Source organism: Homalodisca vitripennis, chromosome 2 (genome assembly GCF_021130785.1).
Source record: "Homalodisca vitripennis isolate AUS2020 chromosome 2, UT_GWSS_2.1, whole genome shotgun sequence".
Classification (NCBI taxonomy): Eukaryota; Metazoa; Arthropoda; class Insecta; order Hemiptera; family Cicadellidae; genus Homalodisca; species Homalodisca vitripennis.
Window position 1 is genome coordinate 62,584,731 of NC_060208.1, and position 23,588 is coordinate 62,608,318.

General features: G+C 31.8%; 1 protein-coding gene across 1 annotated transcript in view; it reads right to left on the reverse strand.

The window, feature by feature from the left end:
* Window positions 1-5,673: 5,673 nt before the first annotated feature.
* The window catches only part of LOC124354057 (glucose dehydrogenase [FAD, quinone]-like), a 69,211-nt gene continuing 51,296 nt past the window's right edge, over window positions 5,674-23,588 (reverse strand). The window contains exons 9-11 of the mRNA XM_046804231.1: window positions 22,426-22,648; window positions 13,388-13,529; window positions 5,674-11,402 (exon numbers count right to left, since the gene is read on the reverse strand). Coding sequence (XP_046660187.1) covers window positions 11,337-11,402; window positions 13,388-13,529; window positions 22,426-22,648 — 431 coding nt within the window. The 3' untranslated portion in view covers window positions 5,674-11,336. The remainder of the gene's footprint in view (window positions 11,403-13,387; window positions 13,530-22,425; window positions 22,649-23,588) is intronic.

Here is a 23,588-nt window from a genome sequence, read left to right on the forward strand (position 1 = left end):
TTTTAAAAATTGTTTAAAACAGGAGTTTTAAATAAATGATTTAAAATGTGATAAATAATATGAGAAATATAATAAGAATTTGTTGTCAGGAAAATGTTATTTAATTGCAATATATCATCTGTATACTATGTACTACTATACTATGTATATTATCTGTATATTAATAGGTGTAAAAAGCTACTTATCTGTGCTACAATCCAATAAATAACAAAGAATGTAAGCAAGCAAAGGAAACTAATTTATTAGATAAAATTCCATTCCTTTGTTTGAAAGAGAGAGCAAAGACCTGAAATGGCGTTATAAGTTTACAGAATTAATTAAAAATACATTTTCTTGCTTTACAAATCAGACAATTTAGATTTTGAGTCTATGATTAGTGTTAAGAGGTGTTGCAAATTTGAAAACTCATTTACACTGTAGAATGGGTTTTCAAGAAGTCATCTGGTGAGACGTAGCTTGAGTGTTTTGGGGTTCTCGCTCTTGATGTCTTGAGGTAGAACTTTGTAAAATTTTGCCACTGTATGAAGGTCTTTTTTCAAAGTGTCTTATATAATGCGCAGGAAGTCTAAAGTTCTGGGCATTTCTAGTGTTATACCTATGCAGGTCTTGATATCGAGTTTGCTGACTGGAGGTCACCAGGACATGGCTTGTAGATTTACAGACTTAACCATTGTTGTCAATTTCAGTTCTTTGAAATATCGTCTATAACTGTCTCCATCCTAGCATCTAACCTATCAGATGGTTTTACTTTCAGGCCATCTAAGTTTTTGCTTAGTTCTTTGGGAGTGGTCGGCTTGAGTACTATAAGTGGAGATAGGATGAACAGAGGTGTATTTTGAATTGTACATGAATGTCCACAGGATCTATAAGGATCATTTTGTAGTGTTTTTTCAACTATGCAGGCAAATTGCTCATTGAAATATAGTTAGCTATTTAGGTGGGGTCTCTACAATATTTCCAGATATTTTTATATGAGTTAAGATTTCTGTCTTTCTCAGATGTCTGTCATTGTTAATAGTGTTCCAAATAGCTTTGAGTTTGTTTTGTGGAGTTATAAATATGAGCACTGAAATTGCGTATGATATATTTCAATTTGTCATCATAGGTTCTTTTGTATTGGGCAGAAATTTGTTTATCTTCTACTCTATATATAATTTTCTTCAGCCTCAATGAGTATATTTGCTTCCATGTTTCAGCAAGTATTGAAGATGTTTATTGTTTTTGATTTTTGAGGGCAGCTGTTAAAATGAAAAGAAAACATAACTTTAAGTTTAAAGTTATATAGCTTTGTTGGTATTTTCTGATTTTAAAACGTATCCTCTAAGACTTTTCAGCCAGGCAGTGTTTTAGGTTGTTCAAGCTATTATTATTCAGATGTCAACTGACTGGTAATGAAGTTTTCTTCTTAACTAGAAGGTTTGGTTTGCACAACTGGCCAGTATAGTGAAAATGCCGGTGTGGAGAACCTGCACGTCTGTCTTAAATATTTTCACTGTCAACAGATATGGCATCAATTGAGGAGCATGTATTCTGCGTGACTCTTGTTGGTGGAAGTGGCAACCTTTCCATGTTCTATGCAAGTAAAGGCTAATCCAGTTGTATGCCTTAAGGGTTTTCTTCAATGAGTCGATGTTAATATTCCCAATCACCACATTTATACAGTTTTGAGATGGGGCTGTATCTAGTAATGTCATTTATGACTTGAAGGGCTTGCATGCCAGCTTGGTTGCTGTTGTGGGTGGCCTATATATTCCCAATATGAATAAACTGAATTATTTAATGGGTTGAACTGCAGACACTTCACAAAACAAAGGGATGCTGTGATGTTCAATGTTTAGTCCATGAATTTCACTATCCAATGTCTTGTGCTTAAACATTGCCACTTCACTCGTCAAAGTATGCTCCCAACAAAATGAAGAATCCAACTCGTAGTTGAGAAAACATGTGTATTACACATTTTAGCCGTGGTGAGAACAAAGAACAAGAGGACTTCTCTGTACATACATTATTATAAACTTGTACAGCAGGTTTCCATACACTAAATATCTCATTGTTTTCATTATATGTTTGTGAACACATAACGGCCCATTACTCAAGTATTTTATAATGACATACTTCATAATTTTAAAAGGTGACTTATTTTTGTTTAGTGTAAAAAATGGCCCAAAGAATACATACCATTGTTGTAACACGTCTGGATCCATTATTACTTCAAAAAGCATATTTTTCTTCACAGTGCCATTGCAGTTAAATATGGTTTTGAGTTTCCAATAACTTCAGCTTTGTTTAAAAATCTTCATATCAAACCAAAGTTCCTATCGCATTATGAAAAGCTATTGCCACGAACTGGGTAAAGCTGTATTATAGTAAACTTACTTTTTTTTGCTAACCAAGATGAAAATCTGTGAGCGTAAAATTCTGATTCTGACTCCCAGCAGCATCAGATAGATATACTATTGTTTTTATTTCTGGGAACTTTTCCATTTGCTTATTTAGGCAAACATATAAAAATTACACAACTGAATTGGGATTATTTTTTCCATTACATTCTGTAAAACAATAACAATAACTGGACCCATTGTTTAAAATATGTATATTGAAACAATATAACAAAAACATATGTTTATAAAATTGAGTATTTACGTTCAGTTTAGGAAGAGAGAAATTTTGTGAATAATCAAACTCTATGACTAAGTATGAAGTCACTAAACATCTCTTAGTTCTTTCCTTTTTTGCACTTTTCTCTTATGAAGAGAAATCATATATATCTGTCTTGGGCCTACGAATAACAAAAGAAAATTTGATTTTAAAATACTCATAAGTTTTGTAACTCATTTAATGTTGTGTTGGGTTTTTCTTTGTAATATTCATTGAATAATAAATACACGTCTTTAATATTTAGTATTATCAAAATACACTAAGGTGCTTTTGGAACTGTAATAATGCGATTCATCATGAGGAATACTGAAAAGATTCTCTCTCAAATGTGCAAGTAGATCATCTGTTATTTTCTTATGCCTATTGGCGTGTGAACCATACTTCTCTACAAAAGAATCATTCAGCAATATCTTTTTCTGTATTATATATATAATATATATATATATATATATATATATATATATATATATATATATATATATATATACACACACTGTAACAGCAATCCAACTGGTACAAAATACAGCAGATCAGTTTTATATATTTATTTTTGTTTTTTCTTAACTGGACTCCCACATATCTCTACACCCTGCTGTTACAACTCATGGATAAAAGGGATGAAGAAGCAACCATCTAGTGAGAAACAGTAGACCAGTGACAATAGAATGGTTGAAGACCTTAAAATACTGCCCCTAGTTGATCAAAGGGATTTTGAGATTAAACTTGTCAATTTTAATGGACAAGAAGCCCAAAATAATTCACCATGAGACTCAGTTAAGATACATTAATGAAATAAAATCGCACAGTGTCACTATGACTGCCTTACAGAATTTACTTTTTTTATCAAAGAAGTCACCCATCTCTAGCCACTGGTTAACAACTGATACCAGACACAGGATAATAATATATACCAGTAGATCCCCAACAAATACTGTCCTGGATCATACAGAGTATACTGGAACCCTGAGGCCAACGATCCATATTGAGATGTTTTGAAATTGAAATGTTTTACTTTGAATTAGTCCTGTGTAATTTATTTAAATTTAGATTTATTTTATAACTTCTGGTGTGGTGTGCTCCTCAATCAGATTCACCCTCCCCCGAAGGCAAATCTTACTTACGCCACTATAAAAAAGTACCAAGTATTAAACTGAACCTGAACGTGTTAAGAATCATGTTATTGAACCTTGTCTCGTTTACAAAAATTAAATTAAAAAATCATGATGTACAAGTTATGAAAAGATTGCTCCCCACTATGATTGGCTTTCAAAGTAGGGGTAAGGCTAGAACTCTGTAATCAAGAGGTCAGGAGTTCAATTCCTGGAAAGGTGATTAAAAATTTGCAAATTTGATGTTATGTATATTTTTTCAGGATGAAATATGTGAATTAAAAAAAAACCATATACAAAAATGTTAGTACTTTTTTCACATGCAATTGTTTTAAAATTTAAGGAGGGACCGTAGTTGTGAAAAGTTAGAAATGTGAGATAGTAATTTTGTTTCAAATTTCATCTACTTTCAGACAACATAAACTTTATTGAACTTGTTTACTGTATATGTTACTGTTTAAATGCTATAAACCAAAATCCAGTTATAAGTTGAAATAAGGGAAAACAGATAGATAGATGTTCAATAAGATTTTAAAAGTTTCAAAAATACAACTGTACAAGGATATTTTAAATTACATATAGCTTTCAATAGCTCAATTCTTTTCCAATCTAGTGGTACCTAAATCACATCAAAATTGAATTTATTATAAACAGTTATTATGTACGGACATGTTTGTTCAACAGATATATCGGTTATCACCACAGAAACTTTGTTGGAAATCAGAAAAAAATCAATTAACACTAATAATAGATGTTAATGTTAATAGTTAAAACTTGTCATGCAACAGTTTAAAATGCCACTGGTCTATACAAATAACTACAAAAAAATCATTTGATTGAATCGAATTTTATCTTTTGATACAGGATCCAGAGTATTTCACAGAACTTTGTGATGCTTAACCCTCTTGACCATACTTCGTATTCCTCTTTGTTTTATACCACACTTTATTCCTCCCTACAAAATACTTACAGACCTTCTGTTCCTAGTTCAATCTTGTTCTCAGCTCTGTACGTCATTTATCCATAGTAGTCATAAAGTGAACCTTTGCCATTCGGAGAATTATTTTATTTAGCAAACAGTAATTTCTTATGAACGATAAACAGATACTAAAATGAACACTTATTGACAATTATTTACAAATGTCTCTTTATCTTTATTAAGATCGTTAGATAACAGTTTAGGTAGCACAGATTAAGGTATCGCTTTCATGTTCGCAGAATTTTACCTCATTTTAAAACAAAACAGTTAGAATTAATTGAAGATAACAGTTATTTACAATGTTGAGGATAAGGACAGTAACACTTACTGGACATGTACTGTCTTTAATTCTGAATCTTTTTCAGATCAGTCCAAAATCAAAAGTACTACAAAAATAAATACAAGTATAAGTTTGACTTGTGTCTGTTGGGCTTTAGTTGGTAGAATGTTTCTAACTTCATTGATAGATAAGCTTGGATAGCCTTTTCATAGTCCCATTCCAGGAGATCATGTTTCAAAATAATTAATTTGTAATGCAAAATTTCTGAAAAATAAATTGATAATTTTTCAATATATGCTTGATAAAAATACTAGCAAATAATTAATATTATTTATAATTTTTAGGATGTTTTTTTTTGTAAAAATTAATTAAAATATTTTGCAAAAGCAATATAAAATATCTCTGATATTAAAAATGGTTATTTTATTGACATTAAAAATAAGTTGCTTAATATAGTAGAATGAATCCTGTTAAAACAATTAAATATACAATTAGCCATTAGTATGACAAAAATCCTCAAAATCTCGACTTAATGTTCGCTGTCACCTCTGTTGAATAATTTAAAACTATTATTCTATTCCTAGTGGAAAGTAGTGTGAGTGGCTGAATGCCCTTTGTGGAATACTAAAATAAAAAACAAAGGCAGATAATAAAGAACATTCCAACTGCAACATTTATTTATTAATTACTACACAATAATGAAGTAACAAACACTGACTAGAGACATTCAGTGGTAACGAGATCAATAGATAATATTAATAAATTACTACAATTAAACTGTTAGAAAGGAAGAAGATGGGTTAAAATTAAAACAAGCTTAAATTTACCTTTGGAAATAAATAGGTGCTATACTAAAAATAATAAATCAATGAGATATAATAAGTTAATTTGGGATTTTAAATAATCATACAAATTAATATTGTTTTTGTCCTATATACTTAAATTTACCAAGTTTTATCATAAGGTCTCAAACATGGAAATGTTTGTAATAAATGGAATACTACCAGTTTTCAATAATATTGTGGATTTGTGAATGTAAAATGGTTTTTTCAGACATAAGTCATTATCACGTGATACGTATAACAACAACAGTTTAGTTTGATCTTTTCCTAAGGTGAAAAACTAATATAACACTGACTACAAACTAGATTAAATGTCAATACAATACTATTGGAGCTAAACTTAACATTCATGCTACTGTTTTACGTTTTCCATAACAATGGTGAATTTACAAACAAAATTCTGTAACTTCATAGTGAAAAAAGACAAACAGTAGTAAATTTATTAAACAATATTACATCATTGATATTATAAATATAAGGATGCATTTTAATACATTACAAGTTCTTCATAATAAAATAACAATGGAAATAGACTAATTCATGAAATGCAATGGGCAAAATTTGCACTGCAATTTAAATATTGTTGTAATCAATTTTATTAATAACCAATATTTTTAGAACTTAATGGTGTACTTTAGGATACAAAAGATTAGAGTTGAAGGAGATAAGATGAATATAATGAAAATCACAATTAGAATTGAAATTTTATTTCTTCTAGTGTACACATATGTCTAAACAATAGACAAAACCATACATTCATAGAGAACAGTGCTGGCGTAATTGTTACATTTACAAGTATATATCACAATATAAAGTTGTGTGTCAAAGGCCCCTTGAGGGAATTCTTCTATGTAGTCCATAAGCAATCTGTGTACTGTGGGTTCGAGATCAATCACTTCCTTGCTTCTCAGTTCCAGTGAAGGAGGTTGTGAATGTACATTGGTTTCTTTTCAAATTGAATCAGGTGGTTCAATGGAAGGGTATAATTTAGTGTTTCTCTGGTTGTGAAGTTCATTGCCCTTAGCAGCCATGTGATGTTCTTTTATTGTGAGCAACACAATTTCATGAATACAGTAACACAATTGTTAGGATTTTAGTGTCCTAAAGACCTCTCTGCAGCTGATAAATTGTTTCAATCCTACACATATTCCCACTGATTTTTTTTGCTTTAAGCACTTGTTGAATTACCACCAGAGTTTCCACTTCCATGCCTCTAAGCCGTATGTGAACTGCTAATTATGCATTTTTTTAACCTTTTAGCATCAATGTCAACAATGAAATTTAGGTTTTAATTTAGGATGAGTTCAAATTTTCCTCTTTGGGCGTACTGCATCCATGGGGTCTTAATATAGAGTTTAATACTTTATTTGTATATTTTTTTACTACATAGTTAAGTACTTGATTTATATATTTTTTACTACATAGTTTAGTACTTAATTTATATATATTTTAGTTAAGTCCTGCAATGTACCCTATTTTACCTCTGGTAGTTTAGAGCATGTCTGTGAAAAAATGTAGCAGTAAATATTTTTGCATGGCACTGAAAGGGCCATGTTGCCAGTAATACTTTTCTGAGAACTTACATTTTGAAATTATTAGTACCACTGCTAAAGTATGTTTCGGAATGTTGTTTGAATAATTTCAACATTCTCTACAAAATCAAATATTTTTATTTTAGGAATATTTTTAGCAGGATTGAGAGGTTTATCCAAACTTTTAACAATAATTGGTGGTGTAATTTATATAGAGCTATTTTTGAATAGGCAAAGTTTTGAGGTTTTACTGAAAAACATAGTTTTGGTAAACCAAAATTAATTATTTTAAAATGTTAAAAATGCAAAGATTTTCCTGGACATGATTATAAATTAAACTGGCATATCAAATCTCATGAAAATAATACAATCTGCATTGTATGTACCATGGTTAAAGTATTTACTAAAAATTGAATTCAATATGTTAAAGCTTTAGATTAAAAATTGCTAGATATATGATCTGTACCAATCTTTAAGCAACCTAAAAACATCTATCAACACAAATAATACAACTAAACTTATTCCTGTAATTTTAAATGTGTATTTTTTACAACATATACACTATTTTGGACTAGAACATGTTTAGAATGATCAAATATGAAAAAAATGAATGAAAAAAATTATTATCGATAACCAATTACTTTACTTATATTAAGCATATGAGTGATAAAATTTACCTAATAAAATCAATTCACCTAAAATAAAGGAAAGTAATACCATTTGTGTCATTTACCAAATTTTCTCTATCAAATGTCATACAATGTATGCTATGTATTTTATAAAAGTCTCAACAAACATGAGACTGTAAATTCTGCCACATGTTTTAATTCTGCTGTTCATCCATACAAAAGGATTAAGTATCTTATTTCTAGTAGCATACATGATAAAACAATTCTTCCAGTAGGTAATAGCAATAGTAGTACCATATACTGTAACACATTATATTTTTAATGGTGCAATAATATTTTACTATAGGAACTTTAATTCATTAAAATTTAGTCTTAAACAAATATTTTATACAGCTACATTTACAGGAAATTGATATTGTAATACGCTGCCATTACTTTGCTGGGTGATAAAAAACTAATTAGCCGTACACCAAGTGATATAGAATATCTTAACTATCCAGTACTCAATGGTACATCTGCTGCAGTCAATGTGTTAAAACTACTGTACAATACACAATACATGAACAGTGTACTTTCAGCACACTTGTCAAACAGTTCAATTTTATTTCAAGTATAAATAATTTCATTTTAATTGTTAGGTACATTGTAGATCTGTATACTTTATTTTATCTTCACTAGTTGAAGCACTCATTTACATTTATATTAGATATATGTCTGTCTGTGTTTCAAATGAGCACTTTAGGGATAGGCCATTATTAATATCGGATTGAAGTAATTGTATTAGGATATGAACAATAAGACGTCACAAGTTGGGGTTTTACATTAAAACATTTTTAGCTAATTTCACAAGTTGCGGTTTTACATTAAAACATTTTTAGCTAATTAAGATTGGAAAAAGCGAATCAAGCACCTGTCGTTACTGCAAGGAGGAAGACACCGCAGAACACACCTTCTTCCACTGTGAGAAGTGGGCAGAAGCACGAGCAAACTGCTTTGGTACTACCGGATACCTGATACCTGAGACCCTAATCGTCTGTATGTTGGAGTCTGAAGACAAGTGGGCTGCAATCAGCAGGATGGCCTTTTCCATAATTTGTTGAAAAATGGAAGACAAAACAATGAGGCAGTAAGGTGGTAGCACAAGGCACTTACTTAGCTGAAGAAATGCTATGAAGCGGTTCCGGCTAGGTGGGCAGAAAAGGGTGGGGTTTAACGGGTCGGCGATCTTTATAACATAGTCAAACCCGCATAACCTGGAGTGAAGGCAAGAAGATTAACCTCAGGGTATCTGGCTGCAGATTCCCCATCCTTGGGAAAAAAAAAACAAAAAAGTCCCTGTTCTCTATTTGGGGCTGGATCTAAAGTATTACAACAAAACCCTTTAAAACATAGCTAAATATAGATCAGAAAGAACAAGCTCTGCTAGCTTTGTTATTAGAACTAAAATAGGCTTAAGTAGTACCACTGATGAAAAATGTATCAACCTAAAACTCGCAATTATAGTGCACATTTGATGATATGTCATAGAGAAAGATCGACATGTTCTTATGGCCCATCTATAATAGCTCTACACTCCCATACATACTATGCAATCGCCACATAGATAACAGGATTTTTACAATTTTGCTGTGTAACAATCTCTACGATAGCTGTATAAGGGTGTAGGGGTCTTGACTGTTGTCACCAGCCCTGTCGGGCACTACCCGCCACCACTGCTGGGCAGTCTGCAATTTTCAAAGTTGTAAAGGAAACTGCTATGATCATATTTTGTAACAATAAACTTTTGCATTCTTAATAATTAATGTTTTCTTTTTAAAGCAGTACAGTAGCTTAAATAGAATATTAAAGCAGTTGTCAAATGGGTGAACTATTCTAGAATGTTGGGTATTTTATTCAATGCATCACTTATCTGGCTAAAGGGCATGAGCGCAAAATATTGAAAATTGAGATTTATAATCCGAAAAATGAGCGTATAAGTTAGATCTACAGCAATGCAACCAAGGTTGATTTTTGTTTTGGTGTATCCATTAATTTCTTACTCAAGTTATCAATCGAAAGGGAACAAGTGACAAACAGCACCACTACAGCCCTTTCGTCAGATTATTTGCAGTCTTTATTTGTCAGACAAAGGACTTGAGCATCACTGATATGATATGATATGGTTTGTATGATACGTCACTTCCCACTTTTTGTCAGATTTTCAGTTGACACTCTACAATTATTATTACAAACCTACAAAATAATACACTTTATTCGGGTTTTCGAATAAGTCTGAAACATGATTTCCCAAATCATGGATGAATACAAAATAAAGGATAAGAGACATTTTAGTTAAGTGGAATGATGACACTGTCAAAGTAGTTTATTCTAAATTGTTAACATAACTTGGTAAAAATGAGATCTTTCAAGTGGGTGCCAAAGCCAATGTTCAGGAAACCAGAGAGTAAATTTTATTTCTGCTGCGTTCAAGTGGTTGAAAATAGTTCAGAATGATGTGGGAAGTTGGCCTCTACATCGTTACGAGTGTCAATGCATGTGTAATAGTAAGAATTTCATGAAGGAAACTTAAGCTCATTTGATGATGAAAGTGACCAGAAGTGACAAAGGTAACAAATAAAATAAAAATTAAAAAAGAAGAGTATATTGATAAATTACAATTTAAAGTATTGGGTATATCTTATTATTGTCAAAGTTAAATTGATATGACATGTTTGATACTTTTCTGTAATGTATTTATCATTCCTGTTTCTTTTGTTTGCCACAACCTAAATGTTCCATGTGGAGACGGATTTTAACGGCCTTCTTCTCATACACTGTTACATTATAACAGTTGATAGACTGAGAGGTGTAATATTTCGGTTAGCAGTTTGAAAAGGGGAGTGGCATATAGCGCATGGCGGCAGATCTTCAAATCCGTTCCTGGGGAAGTATTTTATCTACCAAAAGGCACAATTTTAGACCCTATATTTTTTCAGTGAAGTTAGTTTTCATTTAACAATAAAAGAGAGAGAAACAAAATTATGAATTCTTGGCATATTGATAGCTCTGTCATAAATTCTATGTTTAAGTACTTTAAGAGTGTAATCCAAGATTTGTCTTTTATACAAACATAAATGTTATGTTGGTTCTTAAATAACAAATCAAAAGTGAAATGTTAAAACAATTACTCAATACAATACACATAAAAACAGTACCATTTAAATACGATTTTAATACATAACAAACTCCAAAAATATTTCTATTACAATAATTTTAGAAGACTTGGCCATCTTAGTTATTCTTGACCAATATTTAATTTGTTCAAATTTTAAGTTAATTGGAAGTCACCATAAGCTGTCTTAGGGTAAGGACTGTCTTCTGTACAACAAGGTATCTGGAAGGATAAGTTTGGTTTTGTTACTAATAAGAAGTGTTTACTACAAACTTAAATTTCTTAAATTATACCTTAAACTTTCTCTATCAATAGTAAAGGATAAGAATGAATTAATAATCTTATTGATGGTAACACTAGTCTAAGTTACTACATTTTACTCAAACATTCCTACTATCACTTAACTCTGGAAGTGTGTAACAGAAATCTGGAGTGTGCATTGTCTTAACAAATACTATCTATGTGGCTTGCTCTGGAAATAAATATCTTATTTTTATTTCATATTTTAGCAAGCAATTATTGTCACGTTAAAATATGTTTTTTTAGAAAATAAAAATAGCCTAATGTAACAAATTAAGCAGTTCTCAGAAAGGAAAAATAAAATATATAATGAAAGTCATTTGTTACACAATATTACGCATATTAACCTTCTAATTGAAGTTAGCTTGTTTAAAGTATATTGTTAACATAAAAAGTATTAGTAATAAAACATCTAACATAATCAATTAATAATGAAGTATTTTTAGCTATCACATCCTAATAGTATTATAAATGCGAAAGTGCCTTTGTTTGTTTGTTTTGCATTCACGCATAAACTATTCACTGGCCATAAATATAATCTTTTTGACATATTTTCTTGATCATGACAACAAGATAAACTCATCGTTGGTGTCGGAAATATAATTCACTTGAACCAGCAGTGGTCATACATGTGCATGTACTAAATTGCAAGCACAGCGCAGGTGCAGTGCAGATATAAGACAATGTAGTTTAACTTATTATACATATTATTTTCTTACGCTTCACTGTGTTCTATTGTTATTTGGTTAAAATCATACAAACTTTCACACCAGGTATTTCAAAATTCCAGGAATGGATTCTTCATATACACAGAAGTTATGTCAACATAATATATGACAATGGAAATGTATACTATAAATATAATAATCTTAAAATTAAAAATATTTGGCTATCTCCAGCTATTTAAAATTTTTATTGTATGTTTAACTAAATTTTTTATTTATGTTTAACTAATAATATATATATATATATATATATATATATATATATATATATTTAAAAAATACAAAATTCATCTTACAATCTGTTGAGCCCTAATGGAGTCTAGATATCTAATATCTTATACTGTTAAGCATAGAGATAATAAGTACCAATAAAACATATAAGTAATCAATCACATTTATCCACTGTCTTTCATTACCCATGCTTTATAATAAAATGCAAATTAGTAAAGCACTACATAATATTTGATATAGGAAAATAAACATGATCATAAATCTATAAGAGTGTGTGTTCAAATACACAAAAACGACTACGCAATAACAAAATTCAGTCATTACAGTGAAAAACTGTATGTAAGGAGTATAAAACTGTAAATATAAAAAACAAAACAGAAATGTTCAGATACTCCAAATGAACAAAAAAACAAAAACAATTTTATTTCTAATCATTCAAAATGTTTTGGGTTGAAGGGTTACATTTATCATCAATGGTATATTATTTTGTAACTACCACCCAATAAATATGAAAATACTCTTTGATTAATGTCTAAAAAGTTTAATATGTCTCTTCCTTTATCAAAACTGTTTCTTTGTATCTATTAAACTAAAAAAAGAACAAAACATTGACTGCTGCACAAATTTAAACAAAAGGCTACTTGGAATTAAATGTAAAATACAAACCACTGGAATTTCTAAAGTGTGGTCTTTTAGTTTCCTCAAACATGTACTGGACGGACATAAAATCAGACTTATTATTATAAATCTAAAAACCTGGATTGATAGCTTGATAAAACAAAGAAAATGTTAAAACAACCAAAAGAAAATCCCTAATTTTAAAATTTCATCTGTAGATGCTTTAGTGATAAGTAATATTTTCAGCTAGCAAACAAGCATGTGTCTTTCTTTCTAGGACATGTGACAGTTGGCAGCAATGCCTTTGAGGAAGACAGCCATCTGACTACATACATCCTTGCGTTGTTCCCAGTCAGATATGATGAGATCAGCAGCTTTCTCCGCTATCATTGTTACAACAGCGTTGGTGTTGGCGCTTGGTAAAGTTGGCATCACTGAAGCATCGACGACTCGCAGACGTGACGTTCTGTGTACCCTGCATCATACTGGGTTATTTAATCTAAATTTAACCCTTTGCATGCTATAGACAGATATACCCTAATAATTACCCTTGACCTAAATGATATTCAAAATTAAACAATGTGCCACTTGGAGAATTTTCAGTTTATAAAAAAAAAATATTATATGGGAGTGGCATGCTCTGTGCTTACCACTGTTGGCCAGGATGTAATTATTCAGCTTATATACATTCTGCAGCAGGGGAAGGGAGGCCTTTTGTCTTGCTCCACACACCTACTCATATTCCTTGAGTGTTCTACAGCACCACCCATTGGCATTGTCTGCTAGTGGCACATGTTACTACTCAATCTGTAGTTAGAAAGTAAGTCTACACTGTGTACCTCATTGTTGTTTTTCATATGATAGTAAATTATAGTTGTGTTAAGTTCAAGTAATACTATTGTACTAACTATTATAAACTACTACTACATTAAATTACATTAGTTGAAATCAAATCAACACATGATATAAATTCAAGTCGCTTTTTGTATTGGTCTGTCTGTGCACTGACATTTTATAAACTACTGAACGGATTTTGATACGGTTTTCATTGTCAGCTTTATTATGAACTAGGGTACGTTCCTAGGTATGATACATCAATATTTTAATCATATAAAGTGGAGTAAAGTTTGTATAATGCGAAAATTGATATTTTTGAGTGCTTTCATTGTTAATACTGACTTAAACCTTACGACTTACCACAAAATAATGTACTACAGAATTGTATATTTCAAAAAGGCCTACAGAAGTCCACAGTGACATATATCTATCTCCAAAAAATAATCCACAATAACCATTTATCTTTATTCATGTTTACAATTTTATTAGAAATTCCTAAACTTTCTTGATCGGGATAAAAATCAATATTACTTACAGCACCAGAAACATTGCAGAGCACAAATAAATGCTTTTAAATCTGAGTTGGATTCCAAAACCCACATATGTGTAAATTTTATTGGTCAGTGCAACAACAAACTCAACTGTGGAAATCTTATGGATCACACTACCTTTTTGGTAGTCATTGTCAAATACAAAAAATGGAGTGAAAAAACATATTTTTTCATCATTGGGTAACAATACTTTTGTTATTTCACCAAGAAACAGATCAAAACTTTAATAACACTTGTACAAAAATTATTCTGAACAAAACTGTGTATATAAAGGACACAGAAAGTGTATAGATGTTTGTATAGATGAGTTTTGATTCATAACAGTGCAACACAACTTTTACATTTGACTGACATAAACTTAGTTAACGCGTATATTAAACAAATTTCTACTAAGAAATAGTAAATTTCAATTCTTAAATGACAACTTATTTCAGAGGGAAGATTAATTTTAGTAATGCATTCAGGTGCTGCTGACATACTGTACGGCTTGATTTAATTCGATTTTAAAACAGAATTATGTTTTGCGGGACATTTTTATTTCACAAGTTGGCAATACAATAAGCAGCTCAACAATAATATGATTTGAATAGCTAACAACTGTTTCAGTATGTGTGTTTATTGTTCTATTCATAGTAATTGAGTTTCAGTCATCTAATTATTGTTAAATCCGTAGTAATTATTAACCCTGTAGGTGACGTGAAAACAATTTTCATCGCAAAAATAGACATGTACAGTTATTTACGTTAAATTTTATATATTATTTAAGATCATATAAATGATTTTTATTTTATATATTTTAGCAGAAAATTAACTATAGTACTGATTTATTGTTCTTACTTCGATTATCGTACAACATTGAACATCGTTTCCAACATACAGCTACGTGAACGTAATACATGTCAGGCACATTGTTGCATCATCCACGTTGTTGTTAAGAAATGTAAACAAGTGCCACGTTTTGTGTTTGGCGTTACGAATCTCATACTACTTGTGGAAAAAATGTATTTTATAGTGTTTTAGTGTTGATATTATTGTGGTTTAGCTTTCTTAGGTTATAGTTTTAGTTGTTCATTATGGGTAAAAGCTTTAGACTGATCATATGATCTTAGAGAGCTCGTTTGCATCATCCTATTTCTAGTGACGACGAAGTTTATTTTGACATTGAGATAAACCAGACAGACCACGTACCAGACATGATATCCTAGCACGTGTTCTCTCGCAATAATTGTGTGAGTCAGACAGAGAAGTTGTTTTTCCACCTGGTTATGTCCTTGGCCCTGCTCATTAACTCACGAACTCCCCAATACAAACTGTCGCTTGTGAGTATAAAATCTCTTTTTCGAGATGTAAAAACCAATTTCTTTTGTCCTAGATGTAATTGTGGAATTCACCCTAAGTCCTAAAATCTTATATAGAAAGATATCTGCACGCTCTTTTCCTTCAAAGCCTAACAAATCAGTTTTGGGATAAAAGTTAGTATAATTATATATTTTTAGAATTGGCACAAAATTTAGAATAAGTTAAACATTTACGGTTTTGATGAAAAACTTATTGCTAACCAGTTACATAACAGAATATTTACAAAAATAATTTAAACAAATTTTTTTTTATTTTTGTTAAAAATAGTTTTTTAACAAAAATGTATTATACATAATAAATTTATATAAACTAGAGCAGAAAACCCAGTTTCACAAAAATAAGTGGTGGCGAATGGAGTGAGTATTTTAAATGCCTTTTCACTCAAAACTGGGTGTTCCTGTTGTATACTAATCCAGAAGGATGTGAGAGAAGATTCTTTAAACTTACTTTCAAGCTGAGTGTCAACCTGGAGGTCAATGAGATTTTCTTTTTCTATCATGTTGAGGGAGCACTTATCGACGGATGGTTTGAAGGGGTTTTGAATTCATTCCAAACCATCCAAGTCCTCATCAAAATATTTTTTTTTAAAGAGATTTGAGGATTTATAAGTGTTCTTTGGATTCGTTGGAATAGTTTTGAGATCCATTTCTTCAATCATAATTTTAAGATTAAGAAATAGCTCAATATTGTTACTTTTCAAACTCGCCCTTGTACAAACTTAGCTTCTTTACAAAGCTGTTCACCTTTTCAATCCATTGCAGAAGGTTTGCACCTTTTTTCTGTAAAGACTTGTTTAGTACATTTATTTTCTTGAAATGTATGCTTATTGCAGCAAAAAATCTGAGTCAGTGAAAAACGTTGAGTTTTGGTGGTTTTCGTCAAACAAAAATGCAAGGACTTCATGTCTAAGCTCAAATATTCTGTTCAAAACCTTTCCTCTCGATAACCAGCGAGCTTCAATATAAAACTGTAAAGCTGTGTGTTCTGAGCCCATATCTTCACAGAGAATCTTGAAAATTCGAGACTAAAAGCTGCCCTTTAAACATTGACTGTTTAAAGACTACGTGTAAAATTTCATCAGGTTCCGGGATCATACCTTTTGCTGCTAAAGCCTCTCTATGAATTATGCAGTATGTCCATCTAGCTTCTGGAGCTACCTTTTTTAACAACCCTCAAACACTGAGCTCCATCTGTGCAAATCCCTGTACATTTGATCCAAGATAAGTCACTATCCTGCAAAAATGTATCAATCATTCAGAAAATGGTATCGCCTGAAAACGTCTCACAAAAAAGCAACTCTTCCCGCATCGCATCACAAATCTTACATAATATATTACATAAGCAACTCTATGAAGATCGGTATCCTTCATCAACTTGTATGGCAAAATGAGAATTTTTCACCTTTTCCATCAATTATGCGTGAAGATCTTCTGAAATGTCAGCTATACGTCTTGAATCTGTATCATTTGACATTGGTATGGTCTTCAATTGTTGACCCATGGATTCTCCAAACATAGTTGAAACCATATCAATTGATGCTGGTAATATCAGGTGTTCTCCAATAGTGTGTGGTTTTTTTCTGAGCGATTCTGTGAGAAATCTGATAAGATGTTATTATAGCTCTGAGGGTACACTTGTAAAGTTGGAAAAAGAATTTTTTGTAGATTTAACACTTTTAAGTTTTTGTTCAACTTATAGGTTTGTTTAGCGATATTTCCACATTTAGTTTCAAGATGTCTTTTTAGTTTGTTAGGTTTCATGCTGTCAGAGGCCAGGACGGCTAGACAGATTACACACTGTGGCTGTTCTTGGCCATTTACGATAGTTTTTGTAAAACCTAGTGATAAATAACTGTCATCATACTTGTGCACTTTTGCTACGCTTGGTCCACTTGGACTTGGAGAATGAGTGGTTACACTTGCCACGTCGCCCAGGTCATTTTGGCCTTGACTGTCACTGACACCACTACTCGTACCTGCCTTCACTGATGCGTCTCCACTTCCACCACTTGTTACAGTTACAAGAAATCTTTTAATTTCGTAAATATATACACTTGTACTCAAAAAGCTTATGCAAAACCAAAGTATCTATGAAAATAACCACAAAACATGGAGATGAGCTATGTTCAAAACATGGACGATAACTAAAAATTATACAGACACTTGTAATTTAAAAAAGTTTGCTTTATTATTTTGTAAGTAAATTAAATAAATTTTTCAAGCAAGCATTGATCCCCCTGAACCTTTATTATGCCCTCCTTGGGGGTTGTACCCTACACTTTGAGAACCTCTGATATATATAATAAATATTTATATGATGCACTAGTGGCAGTCTTGGAAAAAATAAAACTTGTTTTATATCAATGTGGAAACGTGTCTAAATGAATCCATTGAAACTAAATACAATGAAAATTAATATTAACAAGTTTGGAAGGCAAACTGCACTAACTGTTGATCCTACAGGCTTGAAAATAAAATTAATATGTATTTCCTATAAAATATTTCTAATTAAAACTTGTTCTAACCAAACTTTTTTTGGTACAAACAAGTGTTAAAAAAGTAATTTTATTGCTACCATTATACTTTATGTTGCTTAGCAACACTGTACACAAGATAGGAATACAGCACTACTTGTGTTGCTTAACAGGCTTTGCTGAGGTTGCATGAAAAATTTCAACTCTATAACTCATTTCATTCTTTATATTGCCAACTTATTAAGTAATAGGCCAAAGACGTTCAGCCAAATCCAATTGATGGACATGCACCATCATAGAACTCATGCTTTTCTATGTAGAAATGAAATTTCATACAGAATGTTAAGTCTACAAAAGAAATTTATGATCTATATCAAAAGCTATTTTTCAAATGTTTGTAAATGTACAAATACAGCTCTGTACTTTATGCACATGACTTTGAGAGTTGGCTGCGGTACTCAAAGGGTTAAGATTCTGAATATATTTTTAGTTTTATTTAAACTTCTCCAAAATAAAAAAATAAACATCTACTACTTGAAGGATTTTTACGGACATTTGCCATCGTTCAGTGAAACAAGAAATCAGTATCACTACGTTTCAAGATCTGCAATCTGATCTCTTCTTCAGGTATGGAACTAACCTAATACATAATTACAAACTAGGTTAAAATAAACAAATCATACCAAAGCGTTATGGCACGCCTAAGTCAAGAATCACAACCACCATGTTGTTTGTCAACCATTTGTCTACTAACCACCTACGACCTTGTTTCACTGAACGATGGCAAATGTTCGGAAAAATCCTATTTCCTTCACAATCCTTCCATCGTCAAAATAACCTTCAAACAAAGAATCTACTACTTATTGTTTTTATTATGGGTCATACTATGTTTGTTTCATTAAGAGTTGACTACAGCTGGATAGGAATAAATGTTTCAGTTTGGTCTGATTTACGTATAAACGTTATCCTAGGAAATCGCCTTGATGAGGAGACTGGAGCTAAAGTCCTAGACCGGAAACTGACAAGGAAACCACACCTAGAGAGCATAGTAAAGAAGGCTTTAATGGCAACATTCGTTTGCTGAATGCTTCTTGGTAAAACATGGGGCCTTAAACCACAAATGATGTATTGGTCATACGTGACAAAGGCCAACAATATCATACGTCTCATTGGTATGGGAGCTCAAAACAAATGAAAAGACAGCATAACTAATACTAAAGTACAAAGACTAGTCTGTCTGAATATAACCGGAGCTATGTGCAACCACTTCACCTTTACGTGAGCAGGGAAGCAATGACCAGTGCCATAAAGAGAATGAGAAAGCCAACAAGATGGCTAATGCTGGAGCTTCTATTTCAATTACATGCCCAAAGCCATTTCTTGGAATATCTAAAAGCAGCTAATGTTGGAAATCAGACTGGGAAAATAATAACAAGAACAACATCTGGTAAAAAAATACACCAGGCATTAGACAATTAAAACAGTTTATCAGATACTCTTGCAAAAGAACCAAGCCGCTTCTTGATATATGTAAAAGCAGCTAATGATGGAAATCATACAGTGGGAAGATAATAACAAGAACAAGATCTGGCTAAAAAAATACACCAAGCAATAGACAACTAAAACTGTTCATCAGGTATTCTTGAATAAGAACCAAGTAAGTACTTTCTCTCAGCAAGGAGGACCTAAGGTGTCTGACAGATTGGCATCAACTATCACCGACATAAGATGGAAAATGCTGAAATATTTGCCTCCTCTGTGAGTGGAAGACAGCAGTGCATGTTCTTTGCTCATGCCAAGCTAACTCTCATAAAAGATTCAGTCACTTATATGAGCTTACTATGCTACTTAAAGAAGTGGCAGGTGTAACCCTAACAGTATCTTTCTTTATTTTGAGAGTCTAACACTTTTATGTCGCAATATACCAACAATGAGTATTGACAACGTAACCTCAACTGTCCCTAATATCGCAGTGTCTGTGGTCAACACAGCCATTTTAGATTACAATGAGCAAGAAGCCCTAATTAGTGGAAAAGCATTCGAATGGTAGCCCAAAATTTTAAATGTAAGAGACGAGGCCAGATAAGTTAGCCCTCCTCAAAAATTCACAAAAGAAAAGTGGGATTTTTTGAACCTAAAAGACTCAGTTGAACAGTTTTTTTAAAGAAATGAAAAACATAAATGAATTAATAAAGGAATTTTGATTTCAAGAAAAAAAGTAAAATGTTTTTCTGAAATTTATAGATACACTTGAGATGAAAATTTCTAAGTATTTTTCTGCAACTATAAAAGAGTTTACATAAAATTGATTCAAGTTGCGAAAGCATATAATGTCTCTAAAGCAATATTGACCTAAACAAAAATTTCTAAAACAATTTGGGACATCATTAACAATATAAACACTCACAATAAAAGTATTAAAACTGACTTGTGAATGATGCAACCAAAATTGCAAATGAGTTCAGCAGGTTTTTCACAACTGTTGCTTGTGAGCTAGGTCCTCGCCCATCAGTTCCTCAAGCAAACCCCACATGAAGACATAGCCCAATTGCTTCAATGGTCCTATCTCCAAAATGTCAAACAATCTAAATTCAATGTTGATGTGGCTCACTAAGAAATGCTCTACTCATATTGAGATACCTCTAACCTTACAAGTAAATTTTTCATTTCATACTGGAGTTTTCTCTCACTCCTTAACTCTGGCCATTATATCAGGTGATGTTCCAACCCAAGCCATTTTTAGACAAAAGATTTTTGTAAATAAGTCATAACTAGGCTATTTTTTAAGGTATCAAGCTAATTCTTTTTCTGTGCCAACACACAGTTCCTAAGAATATTTAAATTGAAAAAAAAAAAATCAATCCGCATGATTGCAAAGTTAAATTTCAGAGAATAAAACAGGCCAGCTTTCTCAAGTCTGCAACTGTTGATTCTGCTAAGCCTCTAAATTCTGGAACCATCATTATATTGTATGTCAAAATGTTCATTGACCAATGGCCAAAACATACACTCATACCAGACTAGAGACAGGAAAACTACTACAGGATTGTGAGACACAGGACAGCGACTTATGAACGCTTGCCCTTGCAGGCTGGATTTAATTTGATTAACATATTACCAAATGATATAAAAAATGGCCCAATGCTCAAGGCATTTAAACCTAATTTGAAACGCATTTTATAATATAGATGATTTTTTGGCAATAAACTGGGAGACCATATAATCATTAGAATGATCCCACATTGAAGTGGGAGTAATTGGTGATGAATGAATGAAATGATGATCAAAATGTATGTCTGTGTGAGAAAATTGTGGTACGGAATTCCATATTTTACTTTAAGTTATTGTAACATGATGTTTGATATACAACTGTATTGTCACTGCAAATAAAGATTTGACTATTGGCTAAAGTCATGAATGGTTAGTAGTATCTAGAGACTCCTCTTTATAACAACAATAATAATAAAGTCCAATCGCCTCTGATTCCCTCCAATTACTCTATCATTGATCTCTGCTTTGTGCTGCCATTATATGACTACTGTGAGAACTGCTAATGGAAATATATACTGCACAGTATTTTTTACTCATTCATTAGATGTGATGGTACCTATGTGTACTATTTAGGAGTAATGTTTGAAAAGTTTTAACAATCTTCAATGACAGTAATTTAGTTTTTTTTTCATCAAAATTCCTTCTGACTTGTGCTATTATCTTATAGAATTATTGAAACTACTGTATTTGTAACTTTCTGCAAATACTGTTTTACTGACATCATAACTTTAAATTGTTTTCAATTTTGCCATTACTTTATTCGTTCTTAACTATTGAGATGCAGATCCAAGTCGGTAATTGCGTGATAGTGAGATTAATCACATTTTTAAAGTGATTTGGATATTGACAATGTAAACTTTAGTGATGATGAAACAATTTAATAATCTTTAAAACTATGTGTAAAAGTTTTAATTGAGTAGAGTTGATAATGAATAAAACACAAAAGTATACGCCTGCGGCAGAGCAGTCAAATTAATTCAGTCCAGTAGCACCAGGAGAGTATTGTAATAATTTGACTGAAAGAGAGTTACTAACAATTCTGGCAATCATATACACAAGTCAGTGAGATACAGGCAAAAATAATTCAATCATGACATCACCTGAGCGTATGATCAACAACAGTTGTGGGATCTGAGTTCAAACCCATTTTGCAGGTTCCGACAGGATGGTATGTGGTGAGCGTCAAGTGACGAACATAACACTCCCAGTAAGAGTAGGAGGCAAATTCATGGTGAGCACAGGGTGGGAGTGGCTTTGTGTAGACTCGTCCACCGATTGCAGCCATCGCTTTGGTTTCCGTGAGCTTCACTAGTAGTTCCAGTCCTGCAAAAGTATTTTTTTAAGAGGGGTTGTTTTATGCTAAAAGAATTTTAATTGATTGTTACATACTTTTTTCACAAGAAAATGGTTTAAGCTCAGTTGCTAATTTTCTTTTTACCTTTCCCCTAGGCGACACGAAGGATGTTCAGCAATAACATAGTGTTATTCTTTCTGAGACAAACGTTACAAGTCAATATCAAACAATTTATTAACTCATTTCAGATTGGCCCTACATTGGAATTCCAGTGAATATTTTGGTTTTACATCATCACCACTAAAAAAATGTTAGTGAAAGTTAGGAAATCTATATATATAAAAATGAAACTGTTCGTGTGTAACAGCATCACTCACAAACGGCTGGACGGATTCGCCTAATTTTTTTTTTTAATTTGTTCGTCTTGATCTGTAGAAGGTTATAGGATACTTTTTATCCCTTTCCCGATTCAGGATTCCGCCCCACTGGTTACAGAAATACCCGTAAGAAATGCATTGCAGCAAACATATGTTATTAAGTGAAAGAGTCTTTTCAAATTTTTAATCAGCTGTTCTTTGTAAACATATATAATGCGACAAAAAATATATTTATATATAATTTAATTACTATTTTAAATTTCTTTACACTTATAGTTTTAAAGCATAGAGTAAGCTTAAGAGAAACGACAAATTTTGTTTAAACTGTTTCTGCAATCACTGTTAAACATAGACTTTACTATCCAGATAATACAATTCAAATTTGACGTAAAAATTCACCTTTAACTGCAATATTTATTTAATATAAACCATGCTCATGCTTGATCAGAAGAGCAATGCAGATATCATAATTACTATCTTACGTTGGCTACAAATATAAAGAATGTATACAGTAACTGTTCTGAATAAACTTATCAACACCTTCATAATGCGCCCAAGAGGCTCACGAAGGAACGTCTGTCCATTATCTCAG